Consider the following 19,913-nt stretch of genomic DNA (forward strand, 5'->3'; position numbering starts at 1 on the left):
ACAACTTCACATAAAAATTTGAATAGGTTATTACATAATTTGAAAAATATGTGAGAACAAAATTCGTAGCAAATTGAATATAGTTTCTAAGCTACTAGTTATTTTTTGGAAAAGAGTAAATTTGTTTGGTGAAAATTTCAAATTTCAATGTAGTAGTACGAAATGTTCAAGAAAAAATAGAAATCGGATGTATGTTTGATCAACCTAAGTAAAAATAAAAACTATTTTTTTTTTTTAACTTTCAATATAAGTAGATGACACATGCCCGTATGTGTTGCATATTTTTTTGTAATTTTTTTGCAAGTGAATAATTAGTTATGAATTTATTACTTTTTTTAAAAATATTGTGTACATTTTGCATGAATTTTAGTTGGTGGATATATTAATAGACTATTATAAATAAATTTGACATAACAATTCATAATAATTCAAAATTGCTTGTCTGTTCACCATAACTTGGTCAAAATTCCATGATATTCAATTTTATTGTTAACCAATAGCATGGGAAGTGTAGAATGTGTCGCATTTTTTGAATTCAAAAATGTGAAACTGTTTGAAAGTTGTAGGTATTTTTCAATCAGCCTATCAATTAGGACTTTAGACATAATGCATGTAGAAAATCAATAATAATAATCTATTAAATCCAAAATGAGGCATATCTTATGTTGGTGGAAAGTTGACAATTTCCTCAATAAGCCCTTTTCATTTCATCAAATTTAGATTTAAAAAAGTCATCTACCACAAGGGTGGAGTTCGAAAAAGAGGATGAAACCTCTAAACACATTGGAGCAGTTGACATTTTAGGATCGACCCTCCCAAGCCTAATTCCAAATCTTTCTCAAGGCAAAAATGGAGGAAAAATTTTATGTAAAAAAAACAAATATTTGTTAGTAATGGATATCTATTTTTTAAATGTCAAAAATCAATATTCATTTCCTCAAGTTCCCTTTTTAATTTTATTTTATGTTTTCAAACAAGTATCCATTTTGAAAAGCCTAAAAAAACACATTTACAGTAAAATGGGCATAACTTTTAGGTTTCTTATTGAAGTTTTGATTTGTATAGGTGTTGAAAAGGTGATTCGTATCTCTACACAATGAAATATGTAGTGTTTATATATTATGTATAAAAAATAATTATAATTAACTTAAATTCATCCTTCATTTTTTAACATTAAATGCTCCCAACTTTTGCATATAAAGTCCTTTTTTCATGATTTGTTTTTGTAACAATCATCTCAAAATACTTGAAACATGAAATGAGTAAACAATAATTAAAAAAATGGGCCTTTTTACTAAGAAAATTACTAAATATTGATAAACAATCATATCTCTCTTTGTCCCTATCTCTACTTCTCTCTCTCCTAAGATCTAAGCCTATCTCTCCACCTCTCCCTTGCTCCCTCCCTCTCTTTGTCCCTCTTTATACATCTCTCTATAGACCTATCTCTCTACCTCTCCATCAATCCTTCTTTCCTTCTCTTGCTCTCAAGCACTACACTTTTCTTTCTACCTCTTCGTTATTTTAGGCTAAAGGATTGTGAAGAGTTCCTAAAAGATAACCAATCTTGAATTCGATTGGTTTTCTTTCATGGTCAAAATCAATAAGAATCAAGCACTAAAAAAGATAAGCAACATTAATAAGAGGATCATCCAAACACTGCAAAACAGTAGATGTGCTTCTTAGAGACCTAAATTTTGACATAGAAAATATCATTGTCAAGGAGGGAAGAAAAATGATCAAGGCTAATGGATGGACGCATTCTATTACCTAGCTAGGATATTGTTGAAGCCATGGTTCTTGACCAAATAATAAGAAGAAAAGGTGATGGAGATCTCTTCAATACACCAAAGGATGTAACATGGTGCATTTCAAGATTTTTCTTGAATCCTAAAATGAACACATTAGCCAATTAGGTCATTTCTCTTTCTCATGACAATAATAAAAATTAACCATGTTCCACATTAATTAACAAATAGATTACTTGTGAAAGTGGTTCAGGTTTTAGCCCTTGAAGCAACAACATTGGCAATTCATATTACACAATTTAGTCAAGCAACTATAAAAAAAAGTTGGAAAAGAATTATAATCAAAGAGGAAAATCCTTAAGTTGAAAGGAATTAATGAAATAAAAAAGTAGCAATAAAAATTAGAAATAAATTCAAATTCTCACATGAAACCTTTCTTCCTTAACACTAATTCCTAAGTTACCAACTCCTATTCAAGATATATCAAGCTAGAAGGAATAATACATGAATTAGAACAGGGAAGAAAGCAAAGATGGTCAAGTAGAAGTAAGAGATACAAAGGCAAAACTAATAAAAAATATCTACAATGTCTTCACTTTTAAAACTAAAAAATTTTAAGCTTAGCGAAAATTTATGAGACTCCTTGAATAATATCAATAAAGAATTCATTACAGAAATAACATAGAGGCTAGGCTTCTAGAGATCAAAGATAAGTGGACCTCTCAAGAGTATAAAATGAAGTAGATAGTTTTGATAAGATTGACACAACTAATGCTATGTGTCTAATCATAATGACTCTACTTCATGCATTTGATATAATTAGAATTTCTTTAGAGGCAAAATTTGATAAATTTCAATTTATGAGACTCCTTGAATAATATCAATAAAGAATTCATTACAGAAATAACATAGAGGCAAGGCTTCTAGAGATCAAAGATAAATCGACCCCTCAAGAGTATCAAATGAAGTAGATAATTTTGATAAGATTGACACAACTAATGCTATGTGTCTAATCATAATGATTCTACTTCATGCATTTGATATAATTCAAAATTCTTTAGAAGAAAAATTTGATAAATTTCAAGTATTGATTGAATCAAAGATCTCAAATCTAAAATGTTATAAGAATAATTTCAAAGTGCTGAAAACATAAAAAGGATAGTTAGGTATCAACCTCCCTTTTCATTCATCTATTAATCCAAGATGGATATATAATCACTATCAGTAAAGATCTGAAAAGGTGTTCTTACTAGAAGCAAGAGTAAATACATTTGTTAAGGATATTGACAAAATGTTAGATGCCAAACAGGAAAACGATATGAACAAGGCAAATATAATATTAAATACTAGTTATCCAATTGATCAAGAACAAGATCATTGGATTGACATGCATGCATAAAATTTGTGCCTTTATCAATTCATTCTTTCAAGAATTGTCATATCAGCTCATAACGGAGGTCTTCTGCCAGAATAGATATTGGGATGATTTCCATTTGATTTTTAACAAGATACACAGGACTTAAATCTTATCACTTGTAGAGAAGAGTGAGAATTTTGGTTTTTCCCTCTTAAAACCTATTCTAAATGAATAATTGTAAACATAAATGATTACCACATTTCATGATTGTAAGGCATGTTGGACAAGTGCCAAAGGAAATGAACATTGTCCTGCTATAAGTATCAGTTAAGTCTTATGTATTAAATGTGTCTTTATTTTATTTTTGGAACTTTTGTATTGTTCAATCCAGACTTGAGTTTTAGGAAGTCGTGTTGTAAAAACAGTTTTATAGAGTTCTATACTTACAAGCAAAGATTATAAATTCTTTTCTAGCATCAGTATATGTTTACAAACAGTTCTCCACTATCAACACGGTGTTTTAAGAGATTTACATATCTCTAAGAGCGCACTTCTTTTGTTATTATTGTTAAATACATATTCCATCGCATTAGAAGTGAAAGTCTTTTAATATAACATACAAAATGTTGTGAATTCATAGGTGGATGTTTAAGAATCTGTTCGGACATTATCTATCTCATTTTTTTCATTTTTTTTCTGTATTTTTTACAATGTTTCCTTATAAAGAATGCACCAGACATAATGAAATGATTGATCAAAACTTTTAAATCAAGCTTTTTTTTTTGCTAATTTGTAGTGGCTTACATCTTTTAGTTGTTATCAAGATTATAAAGAATCAACACAAAAGGATCGTTTTAGAGTTATTTAGCATACTCTTTTAGGTTAATAATTTACAAATCTGTGTAAAGGCCTCTAGCTGTAATAAAAACAAAGATTACCATTATGAGGTGTTAGTGAGAAAAAGATTGGATTATTAGGTTTAATCGTTATTTTCGTGTTAGAAGCATTTATATGTTTTGTGAGATTTAAGGGAAAACTCTCCTGAATTCAGCAGTGCTTAAAGTGTAGAGAAGATTGTACCGAGTTCTATTAATTACTCAACCTACTTGTGTTTTGATTGTAAAATGTCATTTGATCATTTAGCCTGACTCTTTACCCCAGGGCTAAAAGGTTTTATAAGTGCATTTTTTAGAAATACAAGAAATTGATTAGAGCACTGACACCACAAAAGCTATCAAAACAAACTTTTGACAAATCTTTTTGCATCCTAATGATAAAATTAATCATTCAGACGATGCCTAGTGTCATAAGAGATGCTACTCTTGCAGTTCATTCTTATTTCCGGATTGTAGTCTAGATATCTTTTGTAGTCAGCGAGGCTCCTTTGTGATGAGCAGTGCGCTCTAGGCAGTGTACCTTCCTGCATGTGCAGGCCCCTTATTGTAATCACATACTTACTGCAAAAGTATCATCTAACTATGGGTAGGCTTCCCATCATGGTTTTTCCCTTCACTGGGTTTTCCACGTACAAATATTGGTGTTATGTGTTGTGGATGCATGGTATTTGGTTTATGGTTTATCATTGGTTTATGGCCGGCCTCTAGAATATTTAGTTTGTCATTTTCACACGGTAATTTGAAAAGTATTAAAAAAGATAAACTTAACTTTGGTTTGACAAGAATTCAAACGCAGTTGAGCAGATAATGGAGAAACAAGGTCTTGTATGAGGGTATCAAATGTCAAGGTTGAAAGTATAGCACAAATGAGTATTTTAAGGACTACCTGCCAAACGGATATGTGATACATATTTGAAGCTATAGGAAACGTCCCTAATTAGAATTTGTTAGTAACTTCCATTTGTGTCCATATTTCAGCAAACTTGATCTTCTTCCCAAGATGGAGAGCTTATGACAGACTAGTTGGTGAATTCCCTAGATGAGCAACTATTCAGCTAAGCAGGAATGAAAGTCTGCAAGCAATTTCCTACATATCACATCAAATTCCAACCAGTTCACTGATCAGTAAACTTTTTATTACCAAGCCTCATCCTTGATTATTGGAAAAGAAAAGCAATAATGGTTTGATGCAAGGATAATGAAATGCAGTTGCAAGCGACACAGGAATGCAAAAATTTCAGATTGATATTTTCACTAGGATTCAAATTGCATTGTCAACTTAGAGAATCAGTTACATTAAACAAAGGACTTGATTTCACTTAATTAGTTGCCTATAGCTGAGTTCTACTTCCAATGAATTTCTTTTTTGGATCCCAGTTTGTTCTTGACTGTTTTTCTGCAGACGTTTTGGCTTCTTTATGCTTAACTCTCCTGATGCTTTCCATTCACATGATCCTTATTTCTGTTTAATTTGTTATTGTCAAAATGCTTCTTCCCCAGATTTGTGCATTGCTTTTGCAAATTATTTGGTTTTGCTTGTACATCCCCAACCATTTCTTTGCCTATAGAAGGAAGCCATTTTTCTCCCCTTTGCTGCTTTAATAATGCAACTCTCTCTTCCTCTTTCCTCGCTGCTATCTGAGCTGCACATTCTTTTGCTTCTAATCTGGCCAATGCCTTTCTTCTGTTCTTCTCTGCTTCAGCTAAAATCATGGTCCCATCAACAGCGACAGATTGTAGCTGAAACTTGAACTGGTATATGACCACACATATATTTACTGAGCTAAATAAAAATTATTACAACATGAACAATATCATAATCCATTCCCTATCTTTCAGACTTTAATGATTATGAATTATAAAACTTGACAACCGGGTTAACAAAGATCAAATACCTCTGTCGATTTCTCATTAATCTCTTGTCTAGGAGGAATTCTTGGTTTCTTTCTAGGGATAGACGCTGGAAGCCTCTCTACTGCCAATGAAAAATGATAAGAGTGAGTATAAAACATCAAAAAAATAAAACATCTAACCATGGGTGGAAAAATTGACAACTTGTGATGCAAATTATCTTTAAGCAGCAAATTTACTATTTCTTATCTAGGAGACAATAAAGCAATGTCTAATTACAAACAATTGCCCTCTTTTAAGTTTACCAAACACTTAAAATAAGCACATTCTATGTCTTCACTTGCATACCGTCAGGTTTGAGGGTTATGCCAACTGGTGCCCGCCTAAACAGACGGATATCATCATCAGCATCAACCATTGGACTATCAGCCACATGTGGTTGCAATTCTGAACTAGGGATTATGGTCAGAGTATTGTCTAAGTAATTATGAAGGAGATCCTGAGCCTGATATCAAAGCAGAAATCTTGAGTTAGTGAAATCCAATAAGAATTTCCAAATACATTGCATCCAATTAAATCAAGAGCCTTCTGCAGAATGTATTTCACAACAGGAATCTTTTCTCAATTCCTCTGGACTGAGTAGATATAGTATGTGCATGAAATCATTTACAAACAAGAATTCATATCATATGCAATACAATAAAATAAAAATACTCAGTGAATGAACACCACTTCACCATTTCTCCATCATAGAAGATCTAAGCAGGCCATAACCAATATGTCAACTAATAGACTCAATTCCAAAAAGATTATAGTGTTACAGTTTCCTTGCTCAGAAAATGGAAAATGGATCAACAGATATAGCCAGTGATAATTGAATGGAAATAATGTGTTACGTGCAGAAAAAATTGAAGATACCTGAAAACTTGTAATATCCCTTGCAAATGTTATATCAAATCTGAAATGCTTTTAAAACTAAAAGATTAATCTTTACAAAATTTCCGAAATTAGCCAAACACTGCCAAGCAACTAGCTGAACAAACACACCTGGAAAGCAAATAACTTCACACAAATTGATAAATGCTTGATTTGCATGAATTGCAGCAAGGAATAATAATGTATTTACTGTCATAAAATGGTGTATTACAGCAAATACACTTTTGCAAACATCAATTCAAAATCTGGAAACAAATTGGCGCCTGTAGGCACTGCCGAGCACCACTGTCTTTGAATGAACTTCACACAACACACCCAAACTTTATTATTCATAAAATACCAGATCTGAAACCAATAATGTTGTTATTACTAGCTACAACAAACTGAAATCAAATCTGAAACTATTCACTCCAAACTCCAAAACTCCTGAAAACCTCCTACAAACTACTAGTAAAAACAAGGAAATCTTAACTTTCAGCACACTAGCAATCTGTGGGTGAGATTACATTTGAAAGACCCTAAGATCCACTGCCTTTGAGTCTCTGTATCCATGTTTTATCAGCCTTGAATAACAACCTTCACAGATTTATCAGCCTTTGAAGAGAAAGCGACAACTTTTCAGAAAATAACAAGAGAAAGAATGAAAATGGAGCCAAATTCATGTACATATGAAACCAATTTCAAAATTCAAATTGGGTGTCCAAATCCCACTACTCAAAATGGAGGAAGCTTTCCTTTTGCCAAGAGTCTCCTAACCTTCACAAACTCCCAATGAAAATGCCAACTTCACCAAACTGCTAATTGTCAAAACTTGCCATAAGCTTCCAAAGAGCCACTAAACATGCCAAAATAAATTTCCCACACCACAAATTTGGGAATTTAATATTTTAAAATATCTTTTGATGATTAAATATGATTTTTGATTTAACCAAATCACCAAAATAATATTAATTTCTAGTCTGAATTTATTATTCATAAAATACGAGATCTGAAATGATAAACAATAGCAATGTACAGCCAATAATGTTGTTATTACCCGCTACAACAAACTGAAATCAAATATGAAAGTATTAACTCCAAATATCTTGAAAAGCTTCTACAAAAACTGCTAGGAAAAACAAGGAAATCTGAACTTTCAGTACACTAGCAATCTCTGGGTGAAATTGCACTTGAAAGACCCTCGGATCCACTGCCCTTAAGCCTTTGTCTTCATAGTTTATCAGCCTTGAAGAACAATCTTCACAAATTTATCAGCCCTCGAAGAGAAAGCAACTTTTCAAAAAACATTAAGAGAATGAATGAAAATGGAGCTAAATTCATGTATATCTGAAACTGAATACAAAATTCAAATTGGGGGCCCAAATCCGGCCACACAAAATGGAGGAAACTTTCCTTTTGCCAAGTGTCTCCTAACCTTCACCGACTCCCAATGAAAATGCTAATCGTCAAAACTTGCCATAAGCTTCCAAAGAGCCACTAAACATGCCAAAAGAAACTTTCCCATTTCCCAGACCACAAGTTTGGGAACTTAATATTTTAAAATATCCTTTGAGGATTAAATATGATTTTTTATTTAACCAAATCACCAAGAAAAAATTTCATTTCTAGTCTGTCTATAGGTCAGAACTTGCTATTTTTGGATAGTTGATCTTTGTAAAAATAGTAAGTGCTATTTTTGGAAAAGGCACATGACAAATCCTCCCTTCCCAAAAACTGCTTGTCCTCAAGTAGTTGTAAACATATGGCTCCAAGCTCATGTAGCCAAGCTGATCAATCATACCAAACTGTATACCAAGCCTTGATCCTGTACTTACATGATGTTGCTTCTTCCTCATGAGCATCCTAAAAATTACCTAAAAAATGTAAATGTGCCGTGTAATATTATGAGAACAATATTTAATGTGCAACCTCATATTCCTTTTTTCCTATGGGTTTGTAGCATGCTTACCATCTTCTTCAATCAAAACCCTCCTCTTATCAACTTCTTTCCAGGATGGATATATGCATTGTCACCACGAAAGCTAAACCAGAATCTCTTGCAAACTTTTGCAAATGTGATTTTCTTATTTATGCATCCTATAAAATAGTTACAATAGAAAATACATCCCTCATTAAAGTGAATACCATTCTAAGAAACAATTACCTATTTAACCTTGTAGTGGTAGAGAGTCAGAGACACTCCTTACAGAAATCAACACTAACTACTCCAAATTTTGTCTATGCATTAAGGATGCTAGATGTAGCTTTAGGCTCTGATTTGGAACCAGAATGGCACATTTGAGGGACAACAAATGACATCATATAACAACATCCATAACTGCAAATTCTGGATATTGATTCTACAAATTGTCTTGAGTTTTCAGCTAGTGATGGACAACCTTTGAGAAATTTATACCCAAGACTCCTGAAGCTTTTGTTAGTGATACAGATATCGACCTGTAAGAAATCATTTTCAACCCCACTGAATGGTTAAAAAGGTAATCATACAACAGCAACATTCTTTCCATGATATTTTGTTTACCAAAATTGCAAAGAACAACTTACTCTGTGGTGAGATAATGTACTTCCTGCAGAAAACAACATTGTTTGTTCCAAACTTTACCTCAGCTTGAAGGATGTTGTACACAACTTCGAGATCTGATATATAGCTGAAGGATGGAAATTAACATCATACAATAGCAACACATACCCCTACTAACTCTAAAAACTAACCCTGCAAACTGTCCTGGGTCTCTAGCTAGTAATGCACTGTCATTTGGAAAATTCGTTCCAAAGTCTCCTGAAGCTCAAGATAATGGTAAAATTATGATTTTTGAAACATGATGGAAAAAGATAATATTCATGGTATCCTTTACAACAACCAACAGATTTTCTGAAATCAAATCTCCCATTCACCTCTACACTTTTGAAATACATACTGTAGATATACACATCAATCAATCCATCCTTCTCCTCAACTTGTAAGAAAACAATTCAGTTGCATGGACTGATTTTAAATAATATGTGCATAATGGAGAGGCAGCAATAAACAATCTACAAAAGCACCGAATCTCACGTATTAAATCTGCAAGCATGATCTTATGAAATGAAAAGATTACTTCATCATTTTTTCTCAAAACTTCTTGTGTAGCTTTCTCATGCTTCCTTATAGCACACATGACTTTTCTAAAGGATGTGAAATCAGATCCTCCATGCAAATGTTTTTGTCACAAATTCATTGTAATGTCCCCTTCCCAAATTGCAACAACTTTACCTAAAAAAACATAAATTCATAAATCAAGTTAGGGTTTGACTTACCAAACAATATCTTGCTTAATAAAATGAACTCCTATTTATAGACACAAGCCAAGAAAAACTACACATATACATATATATTTATCTCATCATTAGTGTTAGGTGAAATGCATAATTAAACTACTATTAATGCTACACATATCAAAGTTGGGGAAGGAGATCGAAGGGCTTGCTTAGAGCCATTTCTACACCAAGCCCAAGAGAGGCTTTCAACCCTCTTGCTCTACTTGGCAGCTCATGTTAGCTTACCCCTCAAATCCTCTTCTCCCATGCTAGCAAGTCTTGAGTTGAGGAAGAGATTGTAACCAGGTTACATGACTCCTCAAGGTAAGGGCCCTCAATGTCCTAGACGCCACCCTAGGTCGTTCTAAAATGGCCTACTTATGAGTCACTCCGTCACACCTCCATTACATCTCACACCTCTCCTACAAGATAAACTACTATTAAAAACAATTCCTTATTAGAATATTAATATGCTGATGATATTAGAGTTGTGACATTAAACAATAATGCTGCAATAATGGTATTGATGTCCTAATAACCAAAATGTCAAGAATTATTTCCTATGGACTGTCACTAGGCTGAGATTAGATTGCTTAGTGGAATTCATGTACTACAATGAATCAGAAATCAGATGTATATAAATTAGAATTTGCGTGTTATAAATAATGTTCCTTAACTATTTATATCAATAATACTTGTAACATTCTGTGCAATCATATATGCAATATTATCTAATGGGATTTCCAATAATATGTAATTGTCATCAGCAATGGTGCACAGGTGTGATACAGCATACCAGGAAGCGATACTTTGCTGCCTTCTTCGTATGAGATGTAGTTTGTCCTTAATCCTCAGCTGTCCCTTCTGAGATGCAGACGTTTGATCCTATAAGTGGATGATTCTCTTTCTTCACCTTTTTTTTTGTGTTGGCTACACTCTACTCCGTATGCCTTTTCTCTTCCCTTTTTCGTATGCCTTGTGATAAGGCCCAACTTCCCTTTTTACAGATGCCAAGGGCGGCGTCTTTGAGGGAAGAGTCGCCTCTCTTCCTAAGGGATCAGTTGCCTCTTAGTTATGCGCTGTCCTTTTATCTTTGCAATCGGTGCCCTTAAGTGATGTGTTAGTTAGCATTCTACTATTATGTTAAATAACACATAAGGTTCTATTACTACTAATCGACTGATCAGTTATATGAACAGCATTATTAATATTAGGTAAGAATGTATAATGACATTAAAAGATAAGGAATGCCAATATGAAAATTGTGCAGTCTTAGATCAAGACAATTTTCTCTCTTTAATTGTGATGCAAATATAACAGCGATTCATTCAAGATAGATCAACAAGATTAATTAAGAAGAATAGGATTTAGAAATACATTATTATTATAAATAATCCATTACACCTGATCAAAGGGAACGGTCCATGACCGTCCGCCCTTCCTGAATTTGCTTGTCCTCAAGCAACTTAACAACTTCTTCTCTTTCCCATGTAGCATCTTCCTCTAGGAGACCTTTCCATTTTATCAACAACTCAGAAATAGTTCGATTCCTTAACAAATTCTCTCACATATCTATGATAGTTTTGGGCTCCAAAATTAGTTTACCCTCGTCACTGAGAGGTGGTAATTCTGCACATGGGGCAACTTGTTGTCCAAGAACCTTCTTGAGCCTAGAGACATGGAAGATGTGGATTTTGCTACTCTCGGGCAACTCCAATTCATAGGCCACGTCACCTATCCGTCTTAGGACCTTGTATGGCCCATAAAATCGAGGCTTAAGATTTTCTACCCTGCTTGTCTTGATTAAAGATTGCTTGTATGGCTGTAGTCTTGATAAGACCAAGTCTCCAACTTCAAACGTTCTCTCTACACAATTCCAATCAGCATAGATCTTATGTTGGTTTTGAGAATGGAGAAGATTATCCTTGAGAGTATTTGTTATGTCTATGCTTTGTTGTATGAAATCCCTGGCTCTTGGTACTTTTCTATCTTGTATGGCTAAGCTTCCAAAGGAGGTGGTATCATATCCATATAAGGCCTTAAATAGACTCATTCCAATTGACATATGGTGGGTAGTTGTTGTGACGTATTCACACATCGCCCCATTGCAAATGGGGACCCCTACTTTTTTGCATTCTGGGGTTTGTTTCTAGGTCTTTTAGGGTTTTGTCTATTAGCCTTTGCATGCTGAGTGTTGCCAGGGGGATCACTAGGATGGCAGGCTCTGCTTGAGCCAGGGGGAGTCAGCATGTGCTCCAGGTTAGTGTTTCTTTGAAAGTCTCCCTTAGGCCTAGTCTTGCTCTTGTTGCTAATAGTGTCTTGTTTGTGTTTCAGGAGGTCAATGAAGCTTGGTGAGTGAATATCATCTTTGAAGGTCTGAGTTAGGTCAAATTGGTGAGTGAAGAAGTCTAGAATGTCATCCTGATCTTCAAATGTCCTGAAATTTGGCTAAGTCTGGAATGTCATCCTGATCCTGAAATTTGACTGTCTGGAAAATTGAAGAATCCTCTAAAAACTAGATTTTGCATTATAACTCCTGGAGGTCCGAAACCACTCTCAAACATCTTGACAGTATATATGGAATATAACATTTAAGTATAAGAAAGAAGAAAGATATAAGGAAATGTCACTTATACTTAAATGTTATATTCCATATATGAATCCTGACGGAGAGACCAAAATGTCAAATTTCGCTCCTGACCCTTCCAAAGGGTCCAAAGCGAATTTCAATTTCACTCCTGACCCTTCCAAAGGGTCCAGAGCGAAATTCTCCATAAGACATTCTACTTTGACCCAAACTTAGAACTAACTAATTCCCAGACATTATTGAGGGCAAAACACTTGTTTGGATGAAGAAATGTGAGAAATGAAGTCAAGATTTGAGCCTAAATGTGAATTTCGCTCCTGACCCTTCCAAGGGTCCAGAGCGAAATTCTCCCTAGACACTATTTTCTCCCTTGTTTGGGCTAGCATCCTTGTTCCTTGGACATGGTGGGGGTAGATTGATATGTTCTTGCCTTAGGAAGTGATTGAAAGCATTGAGGAATGAAGATTTTGACCTAAGACATGGATTTCGCTCCTGACCCTTCCAAGAGTCCAAAGCGAAATTCATATTTCCTCTACTTTGCTCTTTAACTTGACCAAGTTTGGAACTTCTAAGGCATGGTTTGGAAGACTTGGATGCATATTTGACTTGGAGAGGAGGTTTGAGGCGATGAAATGATGGAAATCAACTTGGAAGGAGAATTTCGCTCCTGACCCTTCCAAAGGGTCCAGAGAGAAATCCTCCATTTGACCTTCTTTTTTTTTTTTGCCTTAAGCTCTAGGTTTACCTTGTCTTGAGCTAGTTTGATGGTGGATTGCCTTGATTGTGGTGAAAGGAGCTTGAAATTGATCAAGTTTGAGGGAGAATTAGGTGAATGAAGTGGAAAATCAACCAAGAATGAGGATTTCGCTCCTGACCCTTCCATAGGGTACAGAGCGAAAATCCCCATAACTCTCATTTTCTTCCTAGTTTTGGCCAAGTGTTGGTTTCTAAGGCATGTGGGAAGGTGAATTGGTATGTTCTTGCCTTGGGAGGTGATTGAAGGCATTAAAAGATGAAGAATTTGCCTAAAGGATGAATTTCACTCCTGACCCTTCCAAAGGGTTCAGAGCAAAATTCTTTATAAACCTCATTTGCTCCCTTGCTTAGGCTACAAACCTTGTTCCTTGGGTGGAGAGTGATGTATTTTTGCCTTCCAGAGAAGATTGGAGTTGAAGAGATGAAGAGTCAAGCCTAGAGTAGGAATTTCGCTCCTAACCTTTCCAAAGGGTCCAGAGCGAAATTCCACAAAACCACTCTTTTCTCCCAGTTTTGTGCCAAGTCAAGTGTGGGTCGGGGTGAGATAGGATTGGATATGTCCTTAGGAATGACTTTGAGTTGCTAGTGATCAATAAATTTGAAGGAATTGAGCAAAAACTAGGATTTCGCTCCTAACCCTTCCAAAGGGTCCAGAGCGAAATTCCTAAGATCACCTATTTCCCTTGCAAATCAAGTCAAACTTTTGGTTTTTATGGCTTAGGGAAGAATGGAGCAACGTTTCCTTGACCTTTGAGGTGAGTTGAAGTGAGAGACATGATAGAATTTGTCCTAAAATGCAAATTTCGCTCCTGACCCTTCTAAAGGGTCCAAAGCGAAATTCCCAAAATACCTCTTTTCCTTCCATTTTTGTGTCAAGATAAGTGTGGATCAAGGTAGATTGAGCTTGGAAGGACCCCTAGGCATGCCTTGGAATGGATTGTGGCCACCAATGGCCAAGATTTTGAGCTAGGACAAGGATTTCGCTCCTGACCCTTCCAAAGGGTCCAGGGCAAAATCCTAAATAGGTCCTGTCCCTGGCCATGATTTTTAGCGAAATTCTCCTTTCTAGCCATTTTGAGGGTCAAGCAAGTGTTGCATGTATGGGAGAAGGATCCAAATAGAGAGTCAAAGTAGATCAAAGTGAGAAGAATGGAGCTAAGTAAGAGAAATCAACCTAAAAGGAGAATTTCGCTCCTGACCCTTCCAAAGGGTCCAGAGCGAAATTCTTCAAACCACCTATTTTCTCCTTGTGTGAAGCCAAAACATTGATTCCTATGGCATGGTTGAAGGTGGAGTGAGGTATTCTTGCCTTGTAAGGTGAATTGAAGTGAAGGAAGTAAATAAATAAGTCTAAAACTTGAATTTCGCTCCTAACCCTTCCAAAGGGTCCAGAGCAAAATTCTCAATTTCACCTAATTTGCTCATGATGAAGGTCAAGAGATGGATTCCCAGGCCTTGGTGGAGAGAAGACTAGTGTATGCTTGCCTTAGAAGATATTTTGGAGTGGAGAAGTGATAGAACTTGAGCCTAAACAAGAAATCCGCTCCTGACCCTTCTAAAGGGTCTAGAGCGAAATTTTTATAGGGCCTGGGGAGAATCTTGAGCAAACTTCATTTTAATGTCTTTTTGTTGATGATTTAAGGAAGGAAATGCTATGTTAGAATGAATTCATTATGTGTCCTTAATCACCTTTTGGTTGGTTTTGCAGATGGAAGAAGACCAGGGCAAGGATGACCTCTTCCAATCCATCATCATCAAGGACGTTCCACATGCAGAAAGGGAGGACTCAAGGTGCTTTGAAGCGTTGGAAGACTAGGGGTGTTCAAGGAGTTCAAGTTAGCCTCAAGACATCATTCTACCACAAGATGACAAAGAAAGGCTTTGCGAGCACTTCAGGGCGAGATATGCTACTGGAGAAGGAAGACTTAACAATAAGGAAGCCTGGTCAAGCAAAGGAAGTACATCATTCATCATATCAAAGACAAAGGAGGATCAACCAAGTCACAAGCATTAGGCAAGGTAGCATTCGAGTCATCATTCCTCCGGACGGATTGGTCCACCTCAGCGTGTCCAGATTCAATGTACCTGACTCATCGGGGACGACACAAACTTCGAGGCACCTACCCCTGCTTCCTATTGGTCCTTGCTCTTGGAATGTAATTTTCTCATTGGCTATAGGAAGTTTGTTGTAAAAAACCCTAATTAGGGTTTTTATCTTGTAATCCTAGCCGTTGGTTCTAAGTCAATATATAAAGCCCTGGCTCCTCATTTGTAAGGGTTAATAGTTAATAGTTAGTTAATAGTAAATAGTCAGAAAGTAGGAAATAGTTAGAGTAGAGTAGAAAGAGAAGGCAAAGATTGTTGCCAAGATATTGTTGCAAAAGACTTGTAAACTTCATTGAAGGAATGGTGAATTCTATGGGTCGATTCAACAATTTGCATGGTCTCTATACTTCTCAAATTTGATTTCATGTTATTAGGTGAATGGAAGAAATTTGTATGATCAATGGTGAAATTCATATATCCATACTACTAGCGGTTTGTTGATTGCAGACTTGGCTTGCATAGTCAACTGGAATCATTCAGCTTAAGCTTAACTTCAATTATCGCTTTTTCATTGATATGCATCAACCTGACGGTGTCCATGCTTGTAGCGGTGATCTAAACATCATAAAGCTTTCCTCAGAAGATCGCACTAATCTTGTGGAGATGATCCTAGGATGTCAAAGCAAGACTTAGTTAGAATTTCATCAAAGGTCATTCATTGCTCTTACGTTCTTAGTGTTAGAATTAGATCCTTCTCCAAACCTTATCCTTTTTCCCTTTTTTAAAATCAAGGATCAGTAAAGACCCACGTTCCAGTGATATCCAAAACAAATCAGACGCTCAGGTCATCGAATGTAAGTCCCCTTGTGATTCCAGCAAAATCACATCATACCGCAAGAGCTTATCCACACGTAGAGAACCTACATATCAGAACCTTGGAGTTGCTCCGATTGATCCTTTTGCGAGATCTTTAGCATTCGGGGAAGCTTTATTCAAGAGAGGATAAGGTACCTTTAGGTATTTTATTTTGTGTTTGGTCGTGTACAAAAGACACATCAACAGTAGTATTGTAGCAACACTCCCCTAGGTGCAACCATTTGAGCCATGGATTTTGTTGGCCCGTAACATAATTCCTTAAATCCCCTTCTATCCATTTGTTGACTATTTCTGTTTGTCCGTCTATCTGTGGGTGATAGCTTGTGTTGGGTGTTTGTCTAGTCTCTGCTAACCGAAAGAGCTCTTGCCAAAATTGGCTAAGGAAGTGATTATCTCTATCGCTAACTATGTTCTTTGGTAAGCCGTGTAGCCTGAAAGATTCCCTAAAGAACACTTCGGCTATCTGTTGTGCCTTTTACTCTTTAGATATTGTGAAGAAGTGGGCATACTTGGTAAGCCAATCTACTACCACATAGATGCAGTCCTTCCCTTGTACTTTGGGTAATCCAGTTATGAAATCCATGGATATGCTTTCCCACTTTTGGTTAGGGACGACTAATGGTTGAAGGCTTGCAAGGTGGCTTTGTTCCGTTTTGTTCTTTTAGCAAGTCAAACACTCTTGTACATATTTTAGGACATCCTTTTTTAGAACATTCCACAAATACTTTTCCCCGTATCTGTTTGTATGTTCTAAAATATCCTTGGAGACCTGCTAGTGGGTTATCATGGTACTCCTTCATGTTTTTACTCTTCATCTTGGAGTTGGGTAGGAGGAATATCCGGTCCTTATATAGAATGATCTCTTCAACTACCTTATATTCATCACTTGGTATGTTTCCCTCTAGTATTTCATTGGCTTGGGGGTCTTTTGCATATTCTGCAATGATGTAACTTTCCCAATCCCTGGTGAGGCTTGTTATGGTATTCAAATGAGATTGTCTAGACAAGGCATTAGCTACTACATTATCGGTCCCCTTTACATACTCGATATCAAAATTGTAAGCTTGGATCTTGCTTACCCATTTTTGTTGGCGGTCATTCAGATCTTTCTAATTCATGAAGACCTTAGGCTATTATGATCCATTTTGACATTGAATTTTCCGCAAACTAAGTATTGCCTGAATTTGGCCAAGGCATGCATGATGGCCAACATTTCTTTGTCATAGATAGAATAGTTTTTCTCAGTTTTTGTAAGCTTGCAGCTTTCAAATGCTATGGGATGTTTATTTTGCATGAGGACTGCGCATCGTAACTCGCAGGGTAGTGTAAAGTTGGGGATGGCCAAGATAGGGCATGAACTCATTGCCTCTTTTAGCCTCTTAAAAGCTTGTTGTGATACTTCACTCCACACGAAGGCTCCTTTTTTGGTTAGGTCTGTGAGAGGTGCGACTATCTTGGAAACGCCTTTTACAAAGCGACTAGCTACATAGTCCCACAAAGCCTCTAAGTCAGGTTAAGGTTTTAGGTTTTGGCCATTCTTTGATGGCTCTAATCTTTTCTTTGTCTACACTTACTCCCTCTACATGGCTTTTGTGACCTAAGTAAAGAATCTCCTCTAGGCCAAACTCACATTTTGAGGCTTTAGCAAACAAGGATTTTGTTTCCAAGATACTTAATACTTCTTCAATATGTCGAAGGCGCTCCTCCCATGCTTTGCTATAGATAAGAATATCATCAAAGAATATAAGTAGAAATTTTCTTAGTTGTTTTCAAAAGACATGATTCATGCAAGACTGAAAGGTGGCCAAGGCATTGGTGAGGCCAAAGGGTAGGACTAGAAACTCAAAAATGTCCATAATGACATCTAAAGGCAGTCTTAGGTACATCTTCCTCTCTCATCCTTATTTGGTGGTATCCCAATCGTAGATCGATCTTGGAAAATTACCTTCCTCCATGAAGTTAATCAATTCATCTATCCTTGGTATGGGATATCACCAAATAAGGATGAGAGGAAGATGCACACAACTTCAAAAAACATAGATTCAATATGTACCCTTGATTTTATGGAAATCTAGTCAAAATAAAAAAATAACTCTTATGGATTAGACAAGAAGTTGATGCAAGTTGATCAAGACAGCTATGGTTCATTCGAGTCAATTCTTGGATATACATTTTGTAATGTTATAGAATAAATCTAATGTCAACCTGAGCAACAAATAAAATTAGGAACTTTGGATTTTGGCAAACCACAGGTTATCCCTCTAGGAAGCAGAAAACCTTTAGCAGATGTCCTTTTCCCACTATATTTTTATTCCTCTTCTCATGTATCAGGTGCTATTGGATATTTCGTGTGGTATCCTTGGCTGTGAATCTTATGTGTAGACTGTAAGAAGAAAATTGGAGTTTGTTTATTACCAAAGGAAACTTACTAAATCTACCACTAAAGATTTGATAACTGAAGAAGTGGATTGGGGCAGAATCCCCTTAAGATGGTCACCCTGCCATTTGGAGATTTTTCGTAATGTCCCAAGCAATAACAATAATGCAAATCGGATTCTTAACCTTCCACAAACATTTATTAATTGATAACAACACCATCAACCCAACAGCAATGGCAAACTGGATCAATGCAGTGCAACAAGAGTTTGTGTCCAATGAAGCTCAAATACAAACTTTTTATGAGATCATCCTTCGAAATCACTACAACTTTCATCCAAGGATTCCCACACTCAAACACAAATGCTAAAAATGGTTTCTAAAAGGAAGCTGATTAGGTGTAGATGATACCTCCTTGAATGGACATGTTCACCCCTTTATATCCGTCAAACAACAATGGGTCGGCCATAATGTAAATTCACAACTCTGTATTTGAACAATGAATATGGGTGGGAAAAAGTCCCACTTTTGAAATTGATGGCACCAAAACTAACCATTATTGACAATATGACACATGTTGGGGTGTTATGGAGAGAATGAAAACAAAGGTAGTAATATCAAGGATTGAGGGTTAGAGATATTGTATGACTCATACCATAAGTCAGGGCATTGGGGTTCAAGTGTTAGGCATGCCAATAAAGATAGGTCCAAAAGTCTAACAAATACAAAAAGGTTGAGAAAAGAAAGGAAAGCACTCATGGATGTGGAACTCCAAAAATCTCATAACTGGCAAACAATAGTAGAGCATGCCTTCAAATCAAAGACTTTAGGGACCTTATATAGACACTAGGAGGAAAAACATGCATATAAAATAGGACCAAAGGAGATATAGAAAATAGGAAATGGGAAATTTCGTCCATAACCTAGATTGTTTGTAATGTCCCTACTTTGAAATATAATTTAATAATAAATAATAATTAAATTAAAATACAAAAGAATAAATATAAAAATTAAAATTAAAATATAAAAAAATATAATTAAATATAATTAAAATTTGATTAAAGTTAATGAAAGGTCAAAAGGCATGAAATGATAAGTTGCGACTACCTCAAACGTGAGATATAAAAGGGAGAAGAGAAACTCATTTGAGGGGGGAGAATTTGAAAAAATGAGAAGTGCAGATCTGA

The 19,913-nt window shown here is 35.7% G+C and overlaps 1 protein-coding gene across 2 annotated transcripts in view; it reads right to left on the minus strand.

Moving 5' to 3' along the window:
• Window positions 1–5,224: 5,224 nt before the first annotated feature.
• The window catches only part of LOC131060394 (uncharacterized), a 59,361-nt gene continuing 44,672 nt past the window's right edge, over window positions 5,225–19,913 (minus strand). Inside the window, exons 2-4 of one of the 2 annotated variants that reach the window (XM_057993618.2) lie at window positions 6,201–6,357; window positions 5,897–5,973; window positions 5,225–5,753 (exon numbers count right to left, since the gene is read on the minus strand). In XM_057993618.2, the coding sequence (XP_057849601.1) occupies window positions 5,424–5,753; window positions 5,897–5,973; window positions 6,201–6,357 (564 nt within the window). In that variant the 3' untranslated portion in view covers window positions 5,225–5,423. Of the gene's footprint in view, window positions 5,754–5,896; window positions 5,977–6,200; window positions 6,358–19,913 lie in introns of both variants that reach the window. The other variant, XM_057993617.2, reaches the window with a different exon arrangement.

The sequence above is a fragment of the Cryptomeria japonica genome, chromosome 4 (genome assembly GCF_030272615.1).
Source record: "Cryptomeria japonica chromosome 4, Sugi_1.0, whole genome shotgun sequence".
In the NCBI taxonomy this organism is placed as follows: domain Eukaryota; kingdom Viridiplantae; phylum Streptophyta; class Pinopsida; order Cupressales; family Cupressaceae; genus Cryptomeria; species Cryptomeria japonica.